Source organism: Gopherus flavomarginatus, chromosome 3, assembly GCF_025201925.1.
Source record: "Gopherus flavomarginatus isolate rGopFla2 chromosome 3, rGopFla2.mat.asm, whole genome shotgun sequence".
Lineage (NCBI taxonomy): Eukaryota > Metazoa > Chordata > Testudines > Testudinidae > Gopherus > Gopherus flavomarginatus.
In genome coordinates this window covers 201267528-201284578 of record NC_066619.1, presented here as the reverse complement: position 1 = coordinate 201284578, position 17051 = coordinate 201267528, and the positions used below count along the sequence as shown (strand labels likewise).

At 41.5% G+C, this 17051-nt stretch overlaps 1 protein-coding gene across 5 annotated transcripts in view; it reads right to left on the bottom strand.

Moving 5' to 3' along the window:
• The window catches only part of FHIP1A (FHF complex subunit HOOK interacting protein 1A), a 147683-nt gene that overhangs the window by 55667 nt on the left and 74965 nt on the right, over nt 1-17051 (bottom strand). For all 5 annotated transcript variants that reach the window (XR_007773447.1, XR_007773448.1, XM_050946269.1 and 2 more), the window contains 2 exons: nt 7755-7988; nt 4975-5601 (listed from right to left, as the gene is read on the bottom strand). Coding sequence is in view for 3 of the 5 variants with exons in the window: in XM_050946269.1 (XP_050802226.1) it covers nt 4975-5601; nt 7755-7859 (732 nt within the window). In the remaining 2 variants the exon portion in view is untranslated. The remainder of the gene's footprint in view (nt 1-4974; nt 5602-7754; nt 7989-17051) is intronic.

Here is a 17051-nt window from a genome sequence, read left to right as displayed (position 1 = left end):
GAAACAAATTCACTCCCTGGAACTAGATGAAACTGACTTTCAACTTCATGCCTCACTACACATGAAAAAAGGAGTGAGACTCACAACCACCCCAAACAACTCACCTTGGAATTACTTAAATAAGGTTCTCAAAAGCAGAATCTATGTTGGGAGCAGTTTCAACAGTTTATTTAGCCAAAACCATTTGAGGATTTTTACCATGTGCTAAGGTCTAAACATAGCTATTGCTAGAAATTAATGTGTACAAGCTTGGCACTAATTAATTAAAAAAAAACAAAATGATGAATGTCAACTATTAAAAGTAAGAACTTCTTAATTTCTGTAACAGGGCACATAGAATAAGGTACTTTTGGGGGGTTATTTCATGGATTTTTGTAATTTTTTTCTATTTTTGATCAGTAGAGACAGAACCATAAATGCTAAGATCATAGAAAAACAGATGTAGAAAGAGACAAAGGAAGTCGTTCCTACATCTCCCCTTTCCCTTCACTCCAACAATGCTGCCAGTGCCAACACACTATCTGTTTCTTCCATGCTGTCAACTATGGCTGTAATGCCCTTATGAGGTGGTCCTCAAGGCCACACTCTATACATCAGTCCCCTCTGATGACTCACATCTTCTGTGATGCCCGTAAGACACTGACTGATTATGACAAGTTCGTGAGTTATTTAGGGATAGTCTATATATCTTGTGAGTTCATAGTGGGCCTCCCACAAACTGTGGGCACTCTCAAAGCCAGTACATAATGGATGGATTGGTAACTACTAGCAAATATTCCGTATTTGTGAACTTTTACAATTCAAACCCTCTAGAAATGTTAATTCTCACTACATCTCGGGAAGTAGGTGGTATGTTCAACTCACAGAGAAGGAAACTGAGGCAAATAAATCAAATTATTCATCTGAAGATATAAAGGAAGTCTATATAAGAGCTGGGAATAAAGTTCAGGAGCTCGTCTCCTAGTCCTAGGCTCAGAAGAGTAGACCAGGTCTTGGCTCATGCAATCCATGCCTCTACCCTATAATCTAAGCTTGTAGTTTTAAGTGGAGTAAATCAAAGTGGCTTGTGTCACTTCTCTCAGGAAATAGCAGTAAGGAAGCTTTTTAATCTTTCTATTTATATGTACCCAAGCAGAAGGGAACTGGAGCCACATTCTGATCTCAAACTTTTGAGGGTCGCGACCCCCTTACTCTTGTCCACGCTCCCCGCGCCGCCGCCCCCCCCCCCCGAGCTGGGGCCTTGGCTCCGGATAGGGATAAGGGGGCCGCAGCTGGGGCCACAGCTTGGAGTGGGGCTGGAGCTGAAACCGGGGCCATGGCTAGGGGCCAAGACTGGGGGTAGGAGCGGACCCACAGCCAGGCTTCAGCCAGCCCCACAGCCAGCAGTGGGGGCTGGCAGCCAGGCCCACGGTCAGGTGCTGTTCTTCTCATGGTCTTGCCCCCAGCCTTGATCCCGGGCTAGGAATGGAGCTATGGCCAACAGCTGAGACTGGGTGGGTAAGACTGGGAATGGAGCTGTGCCAAGTCTGGGGATGGGGATGCGGCTGGGGGCAGGGCCTGGATGCACCCTCCCAAACATTCCTCCACAGCCTTCTAGGGGGGCATGCCCCACAGTTTGGGGACCTCTGATCTAGAGTGACACCACTCATGCCTATGGAGTTGTTCCAGATGTGCAACAGAGCAAAATTTGGCCCTTGATTCTGTTAAGAGCAAAATTGAGAAAAAAAAAAAAAAGACAGTACTGGCAGCCAAATTCCTGCCAGGGGAAACAAGAAGCACAAACCGTAAGATTGCATTAGAGTTTATTACGGAGTTGGACTAGTCTCATTACTGTTTAGAAAATCTGATTCTAAGACACACTGACAATCATTTTAATTAGGAAGGCTTTTTGTCAATCACAGTTCCCCGCTGTTTGTAGGTTAAGATAGTTGGCTTTTATCTTTTTATACTAAAGACTTTTTTTTTTTCAAATTAATTGGCAGATGTAATTATGGAAGTTATTGCATAGATTCAATAATGGTATTATCTGAAGGACAATTGAAAAACTAAGCTCATGTATTCTTTAGTAGCATCTATTTAAATTAGGTCAAACAGAGCCTCTCGGTGCAAGAGACTGCTTCATTATTTGCTATGTACGGGTATGGTGTTCAGAATTGTAAAAGTGAATCATCAAAAGTTAGACAGAAACCTGTTTTTTAGGCAGTTACTGAAGCCCTGCTTGGTCTGAGCCCTGTTCCGCACTTGCGGAAGAGGTTGCAGGATGGAGTTGAAAGGGTTGATCAAAAAAGGGCCATTAGGAAGAACTAGCCTCCACTGAGCAACTCTGCCACTGGTTGGAGAGGAATACATCTTGTCCTTGCCCCAGCCTGGCTACTCAGGCTAGCTGCTGGATTCAGGATTTGCATCTAAATGTGGGAAAATTCATGTAGAAAGAGAAGGAGGTTTTGCTGTCTTTTTCTGTTTTTATCAACAGCCCCAACTGCTGCTCTTGCCTGAGGCAGCTGGCACATGGGGGAGGTGTGAATGTGATGCCAATGCATTGCCTCCTGCATGTCTGGCACAGGAGACATCTCTTTCACTGCAGGAGTGCTCAGGCCAAGTAATTACTATGCCCTGCCATGGACTGTTTACTGCTTCTCTGAACTGAAGCAATTTACATATGTGATGTTGCCAGCAAGCATGCACTGGGTCAGCAGTGAAAGTGATAGACAACTTGAGATCTAGACACAATCTCTTACCCACATACCCTTCTGGTACTCTGTGGAGGGTTGTCTCCATTGGGGGCCGGGAAATTGCCACAGTGCAGGATTTATTAGCAGTCAGTGGGGGGAAAGAGGGAATCACATGGAGAAAGATATTTATAATTGAAATAGTTATTGACACAATGTTTTAAATCAAAATCTGCATTTCTAGCCTCTGACTGATGGCCATAATCTCTGCTTGTGCAGACCGTCCTCTGATTTGGAGCTGGGCAAAGCAGTAATGAATAAAAAATATCCTGAATAAAAATACTTTGGACATCTAAACATATAAGAACAGCCATACTGGGTCAGACCAAAGGTCCATCTAGCTCTGTATCCTGTTTTCTGACCATGGTCAATGCCAAGTGCCCCAGAGGGAATGAACAGAATAGAGAATCATCAAGTGACCCATTCTGAGCTTCTGCCAAATAGAGACTAAGGACACCAATCCTGCCCATCCTGGCTAATAGCCATTGATGGACCTATCCTCCATGAATTTATCTAGTTCTTTTTTGAACCCTGTTAGTGTCTTGGCCTTCACAACATCCTCTGGCAAAGAGTTCTAAAAGTTGACTGTGTGTTGTGTGAAGAAATACTTCCTTTTGTTTGTTTTAAACATGCTGCCTATTAATCTCATTTGGTGACCCCTCGTTCTTGTTAGGGCCAGCTCCAGCTTTTTTGCCACCCCAAGCGGTGAAGAAAAGAAAAAAAAAGGCCAATTGAGCGGAGCGATTGAACTGCAAGGCACTGAAGGATCCGCCTCCAAATTGCCACCGCAGACCTGGACATGCCGCCCCAACAATAGACGGACTAACGCCCCGTTCTATTGGCTGCCCCAGGCACCTGCTTCCTTTGCTGGTGTCTGGAGCTGGCCCTGGTTCTTGTGTTATGAGAAGGAGTATATAACATTTCCTTGTTTACTTTCTCCACATCAGTCATGATTTTATAGACCTCTATCATATCTCCCCTTAGTCGTCTCTTTTCGAAGATGAATAGTCCCAATCTTATTAATCTCTCCTCATACGGCAGCCATTCATACCCCTAATCATTTTTGCTGCCCTTTTCTGAACCTTTTCCAATTCCAATATATCTTTTTTGAGATGAGGCGACCACATCTGCACACAGTATTCAAGATGTGGGTGTACCATGGATTTATATAGAGGCAATATGATATTTTCTGTCTTCTTATCTATCCCCTTCTTAAATGATGCCCAACATTCTGTTTGCTTTTTTGATTGCTGCTGCACATTGAGTGGATGTTTTCAGAGAACTATCCACAGTGACTCCAAGATCTCTTTCCTGAGTGGTAACAGCTAATTTAGACCCCATCATTTTATATGCATAGACATTCAAGAATCAACAAGTGCTTTGTAAATGTATAAAATAAGCCTCAATACTCCAAATACCATTATATTGACATGTTATATATAGGAGATCTGAGGCAAAAATGTTAACTTGCCCAAGGTCACATAGCAAGCCTGTGGCAGAGCTGACAAAGCCAGAACAAATACCTGCTAAATCCCAGTTCTATGCTAACTAGACAAGATTTTCTTTTCCCATTTAAAACCTGCCTCGTCTTTTACAGCCAGACTAAAACACAAACCACACAGAATGTAAATAAGAATTAAATATCAAACCAGAAAAAGGTGATTTTTTTCAGGTGGTCTTACATAGCTCTGTTTTAGCCCTCTTTACCAAATACCACGTGTAGCATCTATAATTTCATCTCAGGCCCCAATTTCTTATTTTACTTGGAGGCAAGCAAAGAAGCAGTCAAACAAGAGAAATCCATCTTTGCACCCTGATTTAACATTTGCTTAGCAAACAACTATTCTTCTGTGGGAGGGTTGATTGCTTGTCTCTTTAAAGTAATAGGTTTATTATTGTTTAAAACTGTAAAGTTAGATTTCTAACAAGTACTACAACTGAATATCAATATTGTTTTAAAAGACTCAGAACAGGGACTCCTATTGCCAAGGTTGACAAAGGAAGCCTCTGTTCAACAAGATGGTGGTTAATGGTGAAAACTGTTTCCCTTGCCAGCCACACCTCCCCACCCCGATAGCATCCGTAGTTTCGACAGGACTAGCATGGTTTCCAGCCCTATAGTTTAGAATTATGGAATAAGTAAAATGAATCAACTTTCCTAAAAAGGATAGTGGAAGCAAAAAAGGGAAAAGTTAGAGAGAAAGTAAATTTATGGTTAAAAAAAACAAAAACCCCAACAACTTACAGGACAAAAGTAGGTGTTTTCTACTATGTGATTTGCAACAACGTTGTTCTCAGCTGACAGGGACATTATGAAGAGCAGAGCGTCACGAGCCTGCTGACCTACTGTTCCTTCCCGATGGATGAAGGGAATCAAAAGGGAAAAAATGAGGAAGTTGGCAGCTCCTTGGTCCTCGCTGGTGTGGAAAAACAGTTCCAGAATGGAAGGATCTTTGGCTAGGATAGAGCAGAGTTGGTTCAGCAGGACAGCCAGCTCCAACTCCACAGCTGGTGTGGCTGTTCCTGAGCAAGAGCTCAGCAACATCATCAAAGGCTTCAAGATGGGTTTGTGGTGCAGCACAGGCTGATGGGACTGAGTAACCAGCATCTCATATATCTTCAGCTGCTCAATTTTTGTCTCATCATTGAACTCCCGCCTCAGGCTCCAAAGGAAGAGTTTCTCCATTATGTTCTCTGTGACCACAAACTCAAGGATAGGCCCCATTGCAGCATCTTTTGCTTGCTCCTCAATTAATAAGAAAAGCATATGCTCCACATAATTCAGCACAGTGCTGGCCTCATCTGGTGGAATTGCCCCATATTTCGCCTGAGTATTTTTCAAAGGATCATGCTTCTCTAAGATTTTTAGAACCTAAACAAACCAAATGCACATTTATCATCCCAGTGTACATGTTGAATAGAAACAGATCTATGTCTTTTACTTTTCATGCTTTAAACTTTTTGCACGCTGATAAATCAATCTTTAAAATTTCACACTTGTCACACATTCTGGACTAAACTGTGACATCTTTAGTCACATTGACCAGTCCCTTATTGCACAAGTAGCCCCATTGCTGCAAATTTGGGATTTATTAAAGGGTGGATTAGGTAGGTTCCAGTGTACCTCAAATCTGAGTTATACTATTGTATTAGGTAAGTTTCTTTCAGTGTCAGCCAAACTCTGTGCAACAGAGGCCTGAAGTCAATGGGCCTACTCAAGGTACTATTCAGTGTGAGCAAGGGCTATTAAAATATTGCCCTCAGTAAGGTATGCAGGATGTGTTAAATTTGGATGTAGTAAAGTCATTAGGAATGGGTGAAAATACCTCCCACCCACTAATTTCATGGTCAGACTCTGCAAGGCCCTAAGCATTCTATTTTCCCAGTGGTAGAAGGTGCTCAGATAAGACATGATCATGCAAGGTGCTAAGTGAGAACAGAGTGGCCACTGCTTCCTGCACACTCTTGCAGTAATCAACCCAACATTGAGAACAAGTAATAAATGCCACTACTCCAACCTGTTCTTTAGGCTAAATCACAATACCACTTCCTCCCCCTTTCTGCCTTCTCTCCCTCCCCAAGAGGAGACAGCAGAGCTGAGGTGACTGTTCTTCCACACAGAACAGAGCAGAGGCCACCTCAGCTAGCTCCCTTGGCTAGGCTGAATACCACAAGACATTTAAATTAAGAGTTTCTTCACTATAGGATGCCAGTGCAGAGCCTCACTAAAAATGGTCCATTGGGCTCAGGCATCAGAAAATTTGCAGATCACTACAGATTCTCCTGCAACACAATCAGTCCATGTGATAGAAACAGAGGGTAGTGACAGCAGGGCCGGCACTACCATTTAGGCAATGGCCTAGGGCGCCAGAATTTTTGGGGGGTGCTATTTTGCCGGAGGGGGCGGCACATGGCCCCGGTGGGACCTACCGCAGTCATGCCAGCGGACGGTCCGCTGCTGGAAAGGCTCCGGTGGAGCTACCGCAGTCATTTCGGCGGACGGTGCGCTGGTCTAAAGGCTCCGGCAGACCTACCGCAGTCGGACCTGCCACAGGCATGACTGCGGTAGGTCCGCCGGAGCCTTTAGACCAGCGGACCGCCCACCAGCATCACTGCGGCAGCTCCACCGGAGCCTTTCCAGCAGCAGACCGTCCGCTGGCATGACTGTGGTAGGTCCACCGGGGCTGCGGGGGGCAGCGAAATGGCCATCCGCCTAGGGCATCAGAAACCCTGGCGCTGCTCCTGAGTGACAGCTCTCCTAAAATGACTGTTGCTTAACATCTCAGTGGCACTAAAGCCCAGATCCTCAAAGGTATTTAGGAACCTGACTCCCATTCATTTCAAGCTTCTATTGATTTCAATGAGAGTTAGGTGCCTAAATAACTTTGAGGATATAAGCTTTAATGGTCATCACAAGATCAGCCACCAGGTGGCTCTTCAAACTCTACAACAGAGTTCCAGGAATAATAAAGACCCTAGGCCAGCTTCCTTTTCAGCAGCAATACAAACAACAGCTTTTCGAAAAAGCACCCGGCAGGATAAGAAGCCAGTAATATGTAAATTACACCATGCAACCTGAAAATCTGTAGTCAATTATTAATACCAGAAGACTTTTTCACCCTTAGATCTAAAAACACTTTACACAAAAGGTGGTTAAGCATTATTCTCTCCATTACACAGATAGGGAAACAAAGGCACAGAGAAGATAAGTGACCTATCTAATACCCCAGTGAACCATTGGGAGATCTGGAAACAGAATCTAGGTCTCCCAATTCCAGTAGCAGATCATTAGGCAACATTACCTCTCTTTTTGCTGCAGATCTGAGGTCTAGTTCAGTGTGGATTAGCAAGGTCCTACTGTAATTCAAAAACTGAGTTATATATGTTAGCCAATAAACTCTGTGAAATATGGGCTTGTATCTGGAAAGTGCAGTGTCACATACCAGTCTTTGCTTTGAGTGGATTCCTATGAATACAACCTACTTCAAATCAATACAACTATCAAGTATTACTGAATTATATTACCTGTCCCCAATGCGTTTTAAACACTATCATGCATGTTTCTGGGTCAACTCCCTGCAGGCTCACAGCCTGCCGGTTCTTGCTTCTACTAGTACCGGAGGACATCATAAATTCTCCAAAGGTCAATCCTACTAGGCCATATTCAATTTCTGTTGAAAACTCTGTAGTCAAGTCAATGAGGTGCAAGCATCATCTTAGGATGGACATTTCTTTATCGACTCTGCAGCTCATAGAAATCTGTAAAAATGACAAAACACATAAGATTGTAATGCAGAACAAAGCAGGACTTAAACACTGACATACTTTTCCTTGAGACTTCCAGAGTAGAATGCTTTGTAAGCAAATTGCATAGAGCTAGATTAACGTACCTTTAGTCACAAAGAGTAGTACCTTACTCCTCAAATAGCCCTGTTGAAGTCAGTGAAATTATGCGTCGAGTAAGTGATATATTCAACATGAATAAGGGCATTCAAATCTGGTATATATGAACATTTACTTTTTGTGAGAGTGTGCGTGCATGCTTTCTGACACCCTCCTCTCTGTACAGTATTGCTTAGTAACTAACAACATTCTGCAGGCTATATACGTAAACAAGCTACAGGTTATTTCTGGGGCTTTTTATAATCTTTTCTTTACAAACAACCATTCTTTCCAACACTTGACCTTTTTGATTAATAAAAGTAAACATTGTACATTTAGAAAGCTCTGTAGAACACGACATACAAATAACAGTATTCATTGATACAACGTTAAACATATCAGAAACATGGAACATAAAAGTATAGAAGAGAAGAACTTGTGTTATCCAAAGTCACATAAATTAAAATGTTATATTAGTTCAGAGGAATTTGAGAATAAGATAGAGACCAAACACTGGATTTTTCTTGTCATGTATTATTTACTATTCTGTATATCACAGCATCTAAGCAGTGATACACCTTCAGGGTAGAGGCAAAATGAAACAGAAAGACAGACATTTCCCAGATATTTATGAGAGGCTTATGAGAACATACTGTTCCGCCAAGCACCAAGGTCTTGAACCACCACATCATTCTACATTTACTCCTGGATCTATTTTTTTCTTTGGGGTGGGGGAGAACAGGCAAACCAACTGGGCTTTCAATTTCACACACAAAAAAATCTGGACATTTAACTTAACTCTCTCTTGGATCACAACTGAAAATCCCTATAAGGTGGTAGGAAGAGAGAACAAATGCATACAGGTGAGATTATATTGTGAACAGTAGGTCAAAACAGAGAACATGGAGTTAAACATGATTATTTATAGAGATGTCTGTCTGAAACATTCCTTTCTTCTTCAATTCCTGTTCCAACTCAAGACATCCTGGAGCTTTGTAAACTTCTCTCTCAACTATGAGGCAGATACTGAATCAAATTCTACTGTCCCTGTAGAGTTTCATGAAAACAGGTAGAACACGCACACATATATAAACAGGAAATTCTCATATCTTAATAAAGTCACATTGTAAGTCTGTTGTCATGGCTGAATCTCTTTTGGTTTTAAAGAATAAAATTGTTGCATAATCCAGAGCCCTTTAACACTACATTAGGTGTTCTTTAGTATATTTCTTGTAAGATCAAAATTATCCTCTCTGTGGTGGACAATGTCTCCCTTTTTGTGCTCTACCTACATTCATGGATCTCTGTAGTGGAAGCAGAATTTGTGATCTGAGACCTGCCATATAACAAAGTTTCTCTCTCAACTGTAAGTACAAAACTCCAGGAGTTCACAAAGTTTACAACCTAGGAAGTTATACACAAAAAAATGCTAAAAAGCATCAAATGTTACAAAGTCAAGCACTCAAGTTAGGAAATGCAAGACTGAAAGTAAGCCTGTGCAACTTTAATTCCAGCCCTCTTGTGCCTATGTATAATGGTACAGTCTTTCATTATATAACATTATTTCTGCAGAGCCCCTGCCTCATTTAGTGCACAGGATGGTCGGTGCTCACAGAATGAACAGCTATTCAACATTTTGTTATATCCTTATTGTTCAAAGTGTGACCCCTATTCCTTATTTACTGCATACTGTTCAAACCCTGCATTGAAGACAGAATATTCATCTCCTCATGGAGTCATCTCTAGAATATCTAAGTGCTTCACAAACAAATATATTTTCACGATAACCTGGTGAGAGGCAGTTTATAGATGGGCAGCTGAGGCACAGAAATATTAAGGCCACTAAATGTGGGTGCTCAATTTGAGATGCCTATGACCAGATGCGGGTTGTTTTGGGTACTTAGCATTTATAACACTGTGTATGTTCAAGCACAGCTCCCATGGATTTCAGTTGCACCAGTAAACGCTCATCATTTCTGCAGATCAGATTCCAGGGTATCAAATCAGACACGCAGAAAATGAAGAGTATACGAGTAGTGGCCAGCTGGAAAAATCTGGTTTAAATGACTTGCTCATATCTCACAGGAATTCTGTGGCAGAAGAAGGGACAGAATCCACTTCTCTAGGGCAGCATTCAATTGTCTTAGTCCTAAGTCCCTTCTACCCTGCCATCTCCAGCCTGTCCCATTCCTGTCTCCTCATTCTAGTCCCATTCTCTTACCTACACTGTCCAAGCGCTTCCCCCAGGTCTCCTACCTCCTCTCTGCCATGCTAGTTATTGTCAACTTTGCTTCTGTGTCAGGTACCTTCCTCTTCTAATGTTGTCTGGGTGCCAAGTCAGGGGTTCAAGGAAAGCACAGGAAAGACAGTCTCTCAACTGCAGGTTCCATCCCAGCCTGCAGCAACCCGGAGCTGCAATAGCAGGACAAGCCCTGCAGATACCCTGTAGCCCTGGGCTAGAACATGCCCAGCTGTTCTGGGGATGGAGTTTGCACAGTCCATTCATACCAGAAGTGGTGAAGACTGGAGAATCTTCAGAGTTCAGCTGTGAAGATCTGACAAATCTCTACTGTGCGCTTGTGAACTGAGATTTTTTTCAAAGGTTTATAACGGCCACATCTGGGCAGATTTTCACAGAAACAATGAAAGGCACATTTCCGACAGTAATTCAAAACAAGGAATTACTAGAGCTTCTCAACCAAATGGTTGTAAGAATTTTTATTTAACATGGAAAAACAATATTTTCCCCTAACTTCATTCTCAAACAGCTGAATCATTCTGGCTGAAGCTTTTTTCCCCCCCCTCCAAATATGCCAGCCTGAGGGCAGACATCCGGCATGTAAAATTCCCTCCCAAATAGTTTAAGTTTGGCAATGTTATAAGCAACTTGGGGTGTGGGGGGTTTCATAAACAGATAGTTAAGGGTTAATGTCTCTTTTACCTGTAAAGGGTTAACAAGCTCAGTGAACCTGGCTGACACCTGACCAAATGACCAATCAGGGGACAAGATACTTTCAAATCTTGGTGGAGGGAAGTCTTTGTTTGTGCTGTTTGTGTTGTTTGTTCTCTCTTGGGACTAAGAGGGGCCAGACGTGCAACCAGGTTTCTCCAATCTTTCTGAAACAGTCTCTCATGTTCAAAATAGTAAGTACTAGCTAGAAGGCCGATTAGTCTTTTGTTTGTTTTCTTTATTTGCAAATGTGTATTTTGCTGGAAGGATATTTTACCTCTGTTTGCTGTAACTTGTACTTAGGCTAGAGGGGAGGGAGTCCCTCTAGTCTATGTATAGCTGAAAACCTTGTGAACATTTTCCATCCTGGTTTTACAGAGAGTTTTTTTTTCCTTTCTTTAATTAAAAGCTTTCCTTTTTAAGAACCTGATTGATTTTTTCCTTGTGTAAGACCCATGGGGATTGGGTCTGAACTCACCAGGGAGTGGTGGGGGGAAGGGAGGGGGGTAGGGTTAATTCCTCTCTGTTTTAAGATTCAAGGAGTTTGGATCACAGTGATCTCTCAGGGTACCCCAGGGAGGGGAAAGTCTGGGAGGAGGAAAAGGAGGGGGAATCGTTTATTTCTCTTTGTTTTAAGACCCAAAGGGTTTGGGTCTTGGGTCCCCCAGGGAAGATTTTGGGGGAACGGGAAGTATACCAAACACTATATTTTTGGTTGGCGGCAGCGCTATCAGATCTAAGCTAGGAATTAAGCTTAGAAGGGTACATGCAGGTCCCCACTTTCTGGACGCTAAAGTTCGAAGTGGGAATAATACCTTGACAGACAATGTTATAAGCAACTGGGGGAGTGGGGTATCTTATAACTTAAAGTATGAAAAGCCTTAATAAAAAGCTTAATAATAAGCTTTGTTGCCAGCTCCATCTATGATAAATAAAACAAAGGAAGAATCATGTCTTAAGATATATATTTATACACAGAAGTTGAAGGGGAGTAAGGGTGATCCAGAGAGGAGGGCGGTAGTCTTTAACTTGGAGACCTGGGTTTGATTGCCTTTCCTGCCACCGACTTGCTGTGTGATCTTGGGCAAGTCACTTAGTCTCTCTGTGCCTTAGTTCCCCATCTGTGAAATTTAATTTTCCATTTATATTCAAATTTAAAATAAAAAGATGCCTATCCAGAGCTCTAGGTACCCTAACATCACTAGCCCCACAATACAAAATGGGATACTTCCCTATATAAATGGAGTACTGGGAGGATAACTACAGTTAAGATGGTGAGGCACTTAGCCTCTATTACCTTAGTGTCTATGTAAGTAGCATAGATTGCTTTCTCCAAAAACTATTTCTATACGTAAAATTCACCACCCTAAAGCTTGACATCAGGGGAAACAATACTACTAAATATTTCTGTTTAAAAGGTTTCATTTAAAAAGCTTTTTAATATTACATGCACAAAATAAGTGTGTAATATATTGCAGTGGACAACTATACTAATCTTTGCCTTTTGCAGCTTTACTGGAAAAAAAATCTTTCAGTAATGTTAATCAGAGATGCAGCATTGGCAGCTCCCAATTTACCCACAAAATTCTAACATCTTGAGTGTAAACATAAAATAGACACAGCTCATTCCCTTGGTGTATCACTTATCCCATTTTGTCTGTACTTTACAGATTATAATAAATGCACACCTTTATGCAGACAGCTATTATCATACATCAGTGCAGAGCAGCAGAATAAAACAAAGAAACTGACATCTAGCAGATCTAGTGGGATTTCCCATCCATCTTCAGAGGGCACTCAAGCTGAGTAAACATACAATCCCTGTCACTGATGGTAAGTATTATTGCTGCCCTGTTAGAAGGGCTGTCCTTTAAATGAGATATCAAATATCTTTTCTATCCCTCTCCTGAGGCTGTCCACATATCTAATAGCACTTTTTAAGAAAAGGAAGGCATACTTGGCCTTGGTCATTAGAGGTTCTCACATGGTTACCCAAATGCTAGGATTCTCAGCAGGCATGGAAAGACCTAAAGAGAAATTCACCAGTTCCATTCAGAAACCAGAAAGAGGGACTCCAAAGAATCTATTTGCTATGGAGTTCTTGTTCACAACTTTTCCCTCCCTAAGATAATGCAGAATGGTGCAACGTATTGCGAGAATGGCCACTGGATCTGCCATTACAGTTTGCCTGCACTAGGAAAGTTCGTATATATTTCCCCCCACAACAACTCTACAGCTGCATTATTACTACCAATAGTAGTGGTGCAGGCAGGGATCAGGTGTTTATAATCACCCTGTCTTGAAAAACCTGAGTCCTGACTATGCTAATGACTTACTAACTGTATAGATGAACTTTTGCTGGCTGCAGCTGTAGTATGGGCAATACATTTTTTTCTCACGTGACTGAATCCATATGCCTAGCCAACTAGTAAAAAAAACACAAGTGGACCCTAGTCACAATTATAGCCCATGGCAAAAGGATAGTATCTGTGCAGACACTGTGCATCGAGCCCCCACATCGGTAGGGAGCATTTCTTTCCCCAATTCCTGTACAAAGTCCACTGAGAACTTGTCTACACAAGGGAAATACCCCAGTTTCCCAGTGTGAAGTTAAATTGTGGAATGTGGTGGTTCTTGGAGTACCCAGGATTACGAGTCTTGTTCCTGTCCTTGCCTCCACTGAGAGGGAGACTTGCCAGTGCTTGTGTGGGTGCCAGCTCCCTTACACCACCAGTCTGTTAGTCACCCAAACAATCTCCAGTGGGCTATGTCAGTCCTCATTTTGCCTTGCGAGTTAACAACAGGTGCACCCCACTCCTCGAGAGCCTTTGAAGAGTTCTCCTGTAGTGTTCAGCTCCTTATCCACTGAGCACTCAGAGAAATACCAGGTTTACTATCCCCAAAGGGGACAGTGCACACACTGGCTTGTTTGATTCAGCTCATGATCTGCTCCTTTTATAATTCCACAGCACTGAGATACAGTTATGGTGAAAACAATCAAATTTATTATCAAACATCGAGATTTAAGAGATAGTTAATAAGGATAATCAAAACAGAAGGGTTACATATAAAACAAAATCATAACATGACTGTTAGAGACTAAACTTAACAGGCTAACTTCTTATCTAAGGCATCTTCTCTCATCCAAAGCCTTTTGCAAGGCTGAATGGGATCTCGTTTTCATGAATGTAAATGTGCTGTCAGTTTACTTCCTAAGTGCAGGATGAAGGGGTATCTTTCTTGTCTCCAACATATGCCCTCTCTCTCCCCAGAGTTCATTGTCTTAGCACATGACCAGGCTAACCCTCATGGCTTGTTTTTTCCTGTGCACTCCTTTCTGGTTGACTCTGTATGTAAATAAGGCTTCCATTGTGTTGGCTTACAAATGCTTAATTTACATTTCTACAGAGAAATACATATATTGCCTCCTGACTGGAAGAAAGCCTGTTTTCCTCTTTGGTTGGTGACAGACTTTAAAACATATTTTCAGTACACATACACAACTCCTTAAATATCATCCGTATATACATCTTGCAGTGATTGTGAGGATCAGTATGACATAAGGTTTTACTAGAGATCCCACATCACCCTCTTTGGTGAGCTAGAATATACATGACCGACTTGGGAGATACCTGCAAGCTCTGTGCCCCTTTGGCAGCTGGTCTCAAGAGATTCTTGAGTCACGTGGAAGGAGTTGAAGGTTAAGACAAAAAGTTTGCTTTTTGCAGCAGGAGTAGAGCATTGAACCAGGGAGATCTTGGAAGCAGCATTGTGAATGAACTTCAGGAGGAGTATTGTTGCACTTGTTCAAGGCCAATGAATGGGAAATTATAATAGTTGATCATTCAACTATTCATTCATTCAATTCAGGTTTAGACAAAAGGTGGAATCTTGGAGATACTTAAGCCTATATTAACAGTTTAAAATAAAGCCCTTAATTTTGTTTCTAACAACATGACAAATAAAACAGAAAAAAAAAATCACTATACTCTAAACAAATTTATGCTCTTTGTTTTTGAATTTCACTCACTATAGACAATGAATCTGTCCCGATTTTATTTTTAGTTGGTTTTGCATTCTGCTTCTCAAATAAGAAGTTGATGCTGCAGTCTTTGGGTCTTTTGCTTAGAAATTTCCTTCAATGTCATTAACAAAAACAATTTTAAAAAGTGTTTCGGGTTGAACAGAAACTATTTTTTCCCCCTCTAGAACTGCAAGGAAAATGAAAAGTCAGATATTTGCACTGCTCTACTTTGTGTTACTTATCAGACACTAGCATCTCAGTACGTATCCAAAACTGGAACTAGAGGATTCCAATATGAATATTAAGACAAAGTCAGAAATTAAAGTAAATACTTTGAGTGGATTGAATTGATCCTGAAAATATCCCCACATCTTTCCATTGTACTCATTGTTGCTGTGACCTTTTTAAGCCACACTACTGGAAAATGTGTTACTGACAAAGCATTTTGTATATGAATTTGTACTGAGAGAAGCATATGTTCTTCCTAGACATTCTTAGGTTTATAATCTGTAGGTGGATTATGTGCAAATTAACCTAGCACTGCATCACTGGCTAAAATAATGTGTGCTAGGCTAAATGTTCTTATGCAATAATCTAAAATTGTGTTGGTTTTTTGTTATGGGAAGTCAGTAAAAATCAGGCTGAAGGATTAATGAGAAGCAAGGAATTAATTCTAATAGGATTTTACTATCTGTGATCAACTATTGTCTGAGTAGTTTGCTCTGAAAAGTATTTTTTTCAGGGTTATTAGGTTTTAAGGGCATAAAATTTTACAGCTGTGATTTCCCCCCAATAAATGCAAGGATCCTTCAGGTCGAGTTTATAATTACAAACATAAATATCTGAGCAAAATTTGCTGTGGTACAGTGCTTGTCAAACATAAGGTATTCCAAAATGCTTTATCAAACAATGGGATAGTGACAACATAACTAGTCGTTATGTAATAAATGTAACAGACAGTATGCATGCAACAAGTGCTCAAATATCCTCTTTAAAAACTTTCTAAAAACGGCGCATCGTTACAACACTGCTTCAGCTCCTTTAACATTAGCAACATTGGAAGCTGTAGTGTAGATGAGTTGCTGATGGCTACTGACATTTTATTAAACATGTTATTTAACTCTGCTTAGGGCAGATCTAATTGTCATATAACATTAAAAATGCCTACAACAATCAATCAGTGGCCCATGTACCATAGACTCCCGCCAACAAACAGCGGCTACACTGCACGTCTTTTAGCGGCACAGCTGTAGTGGGATAGCCATGTTGCTAAAAGTTGCATGGTGTAGAGACAGCCTCAGGGAGGGAATAGGGAAGAATTCTGGCTGATTTGGGAGATGCCCTGCATGTCTAATCCAAAACTGTACTATAGTGGGTTTAGGAAGGTATACAGCTACCAGCGAAGGTGAACCAGTGCAGAATAAGGGTTGAAGAAACTAGAGAAGTGATTAAGCAAAAGCTGAATAGTTTACAGAGACCTTGAGCTCCTTAGGTATGAAGGTGTTCACCTGATGGGCCACAAGGACACACACTTGTTTACTGCTCACATTCTTTTGTGAATAGGGAGTTCTTTGATAGCCAAATAGCATGAATTCACTGGTGTTCCTGGGGCAGAGTCCCTGGAGGTATGAACAACCATGGTCTTATCCCTATGTCACACACTTGGGCTCAGAAAGAAACAGGTGAGCTAAACTGGGACTGTGGTTACCACCGATGAGGACAGCATTATTGCACAATACACTGCTATCAACATACCCTTATTCTTTTCGCAAGTATAGGGGGTGGAAGCTTATTTTTCAAATGGTACTTCAGCTCCTAGTGCCAGTTCGGACTATTAAGGGGAAGACCTCAATGATTGTGTCAACTTGGTAGCAGTTAATAGTTCAGATCCACAGACTGAATTTAATCAAATTTCTGAATAAAGTTGCAGCCACAGCTCTTAAAACCCAAGATTTGTATCTGTGAT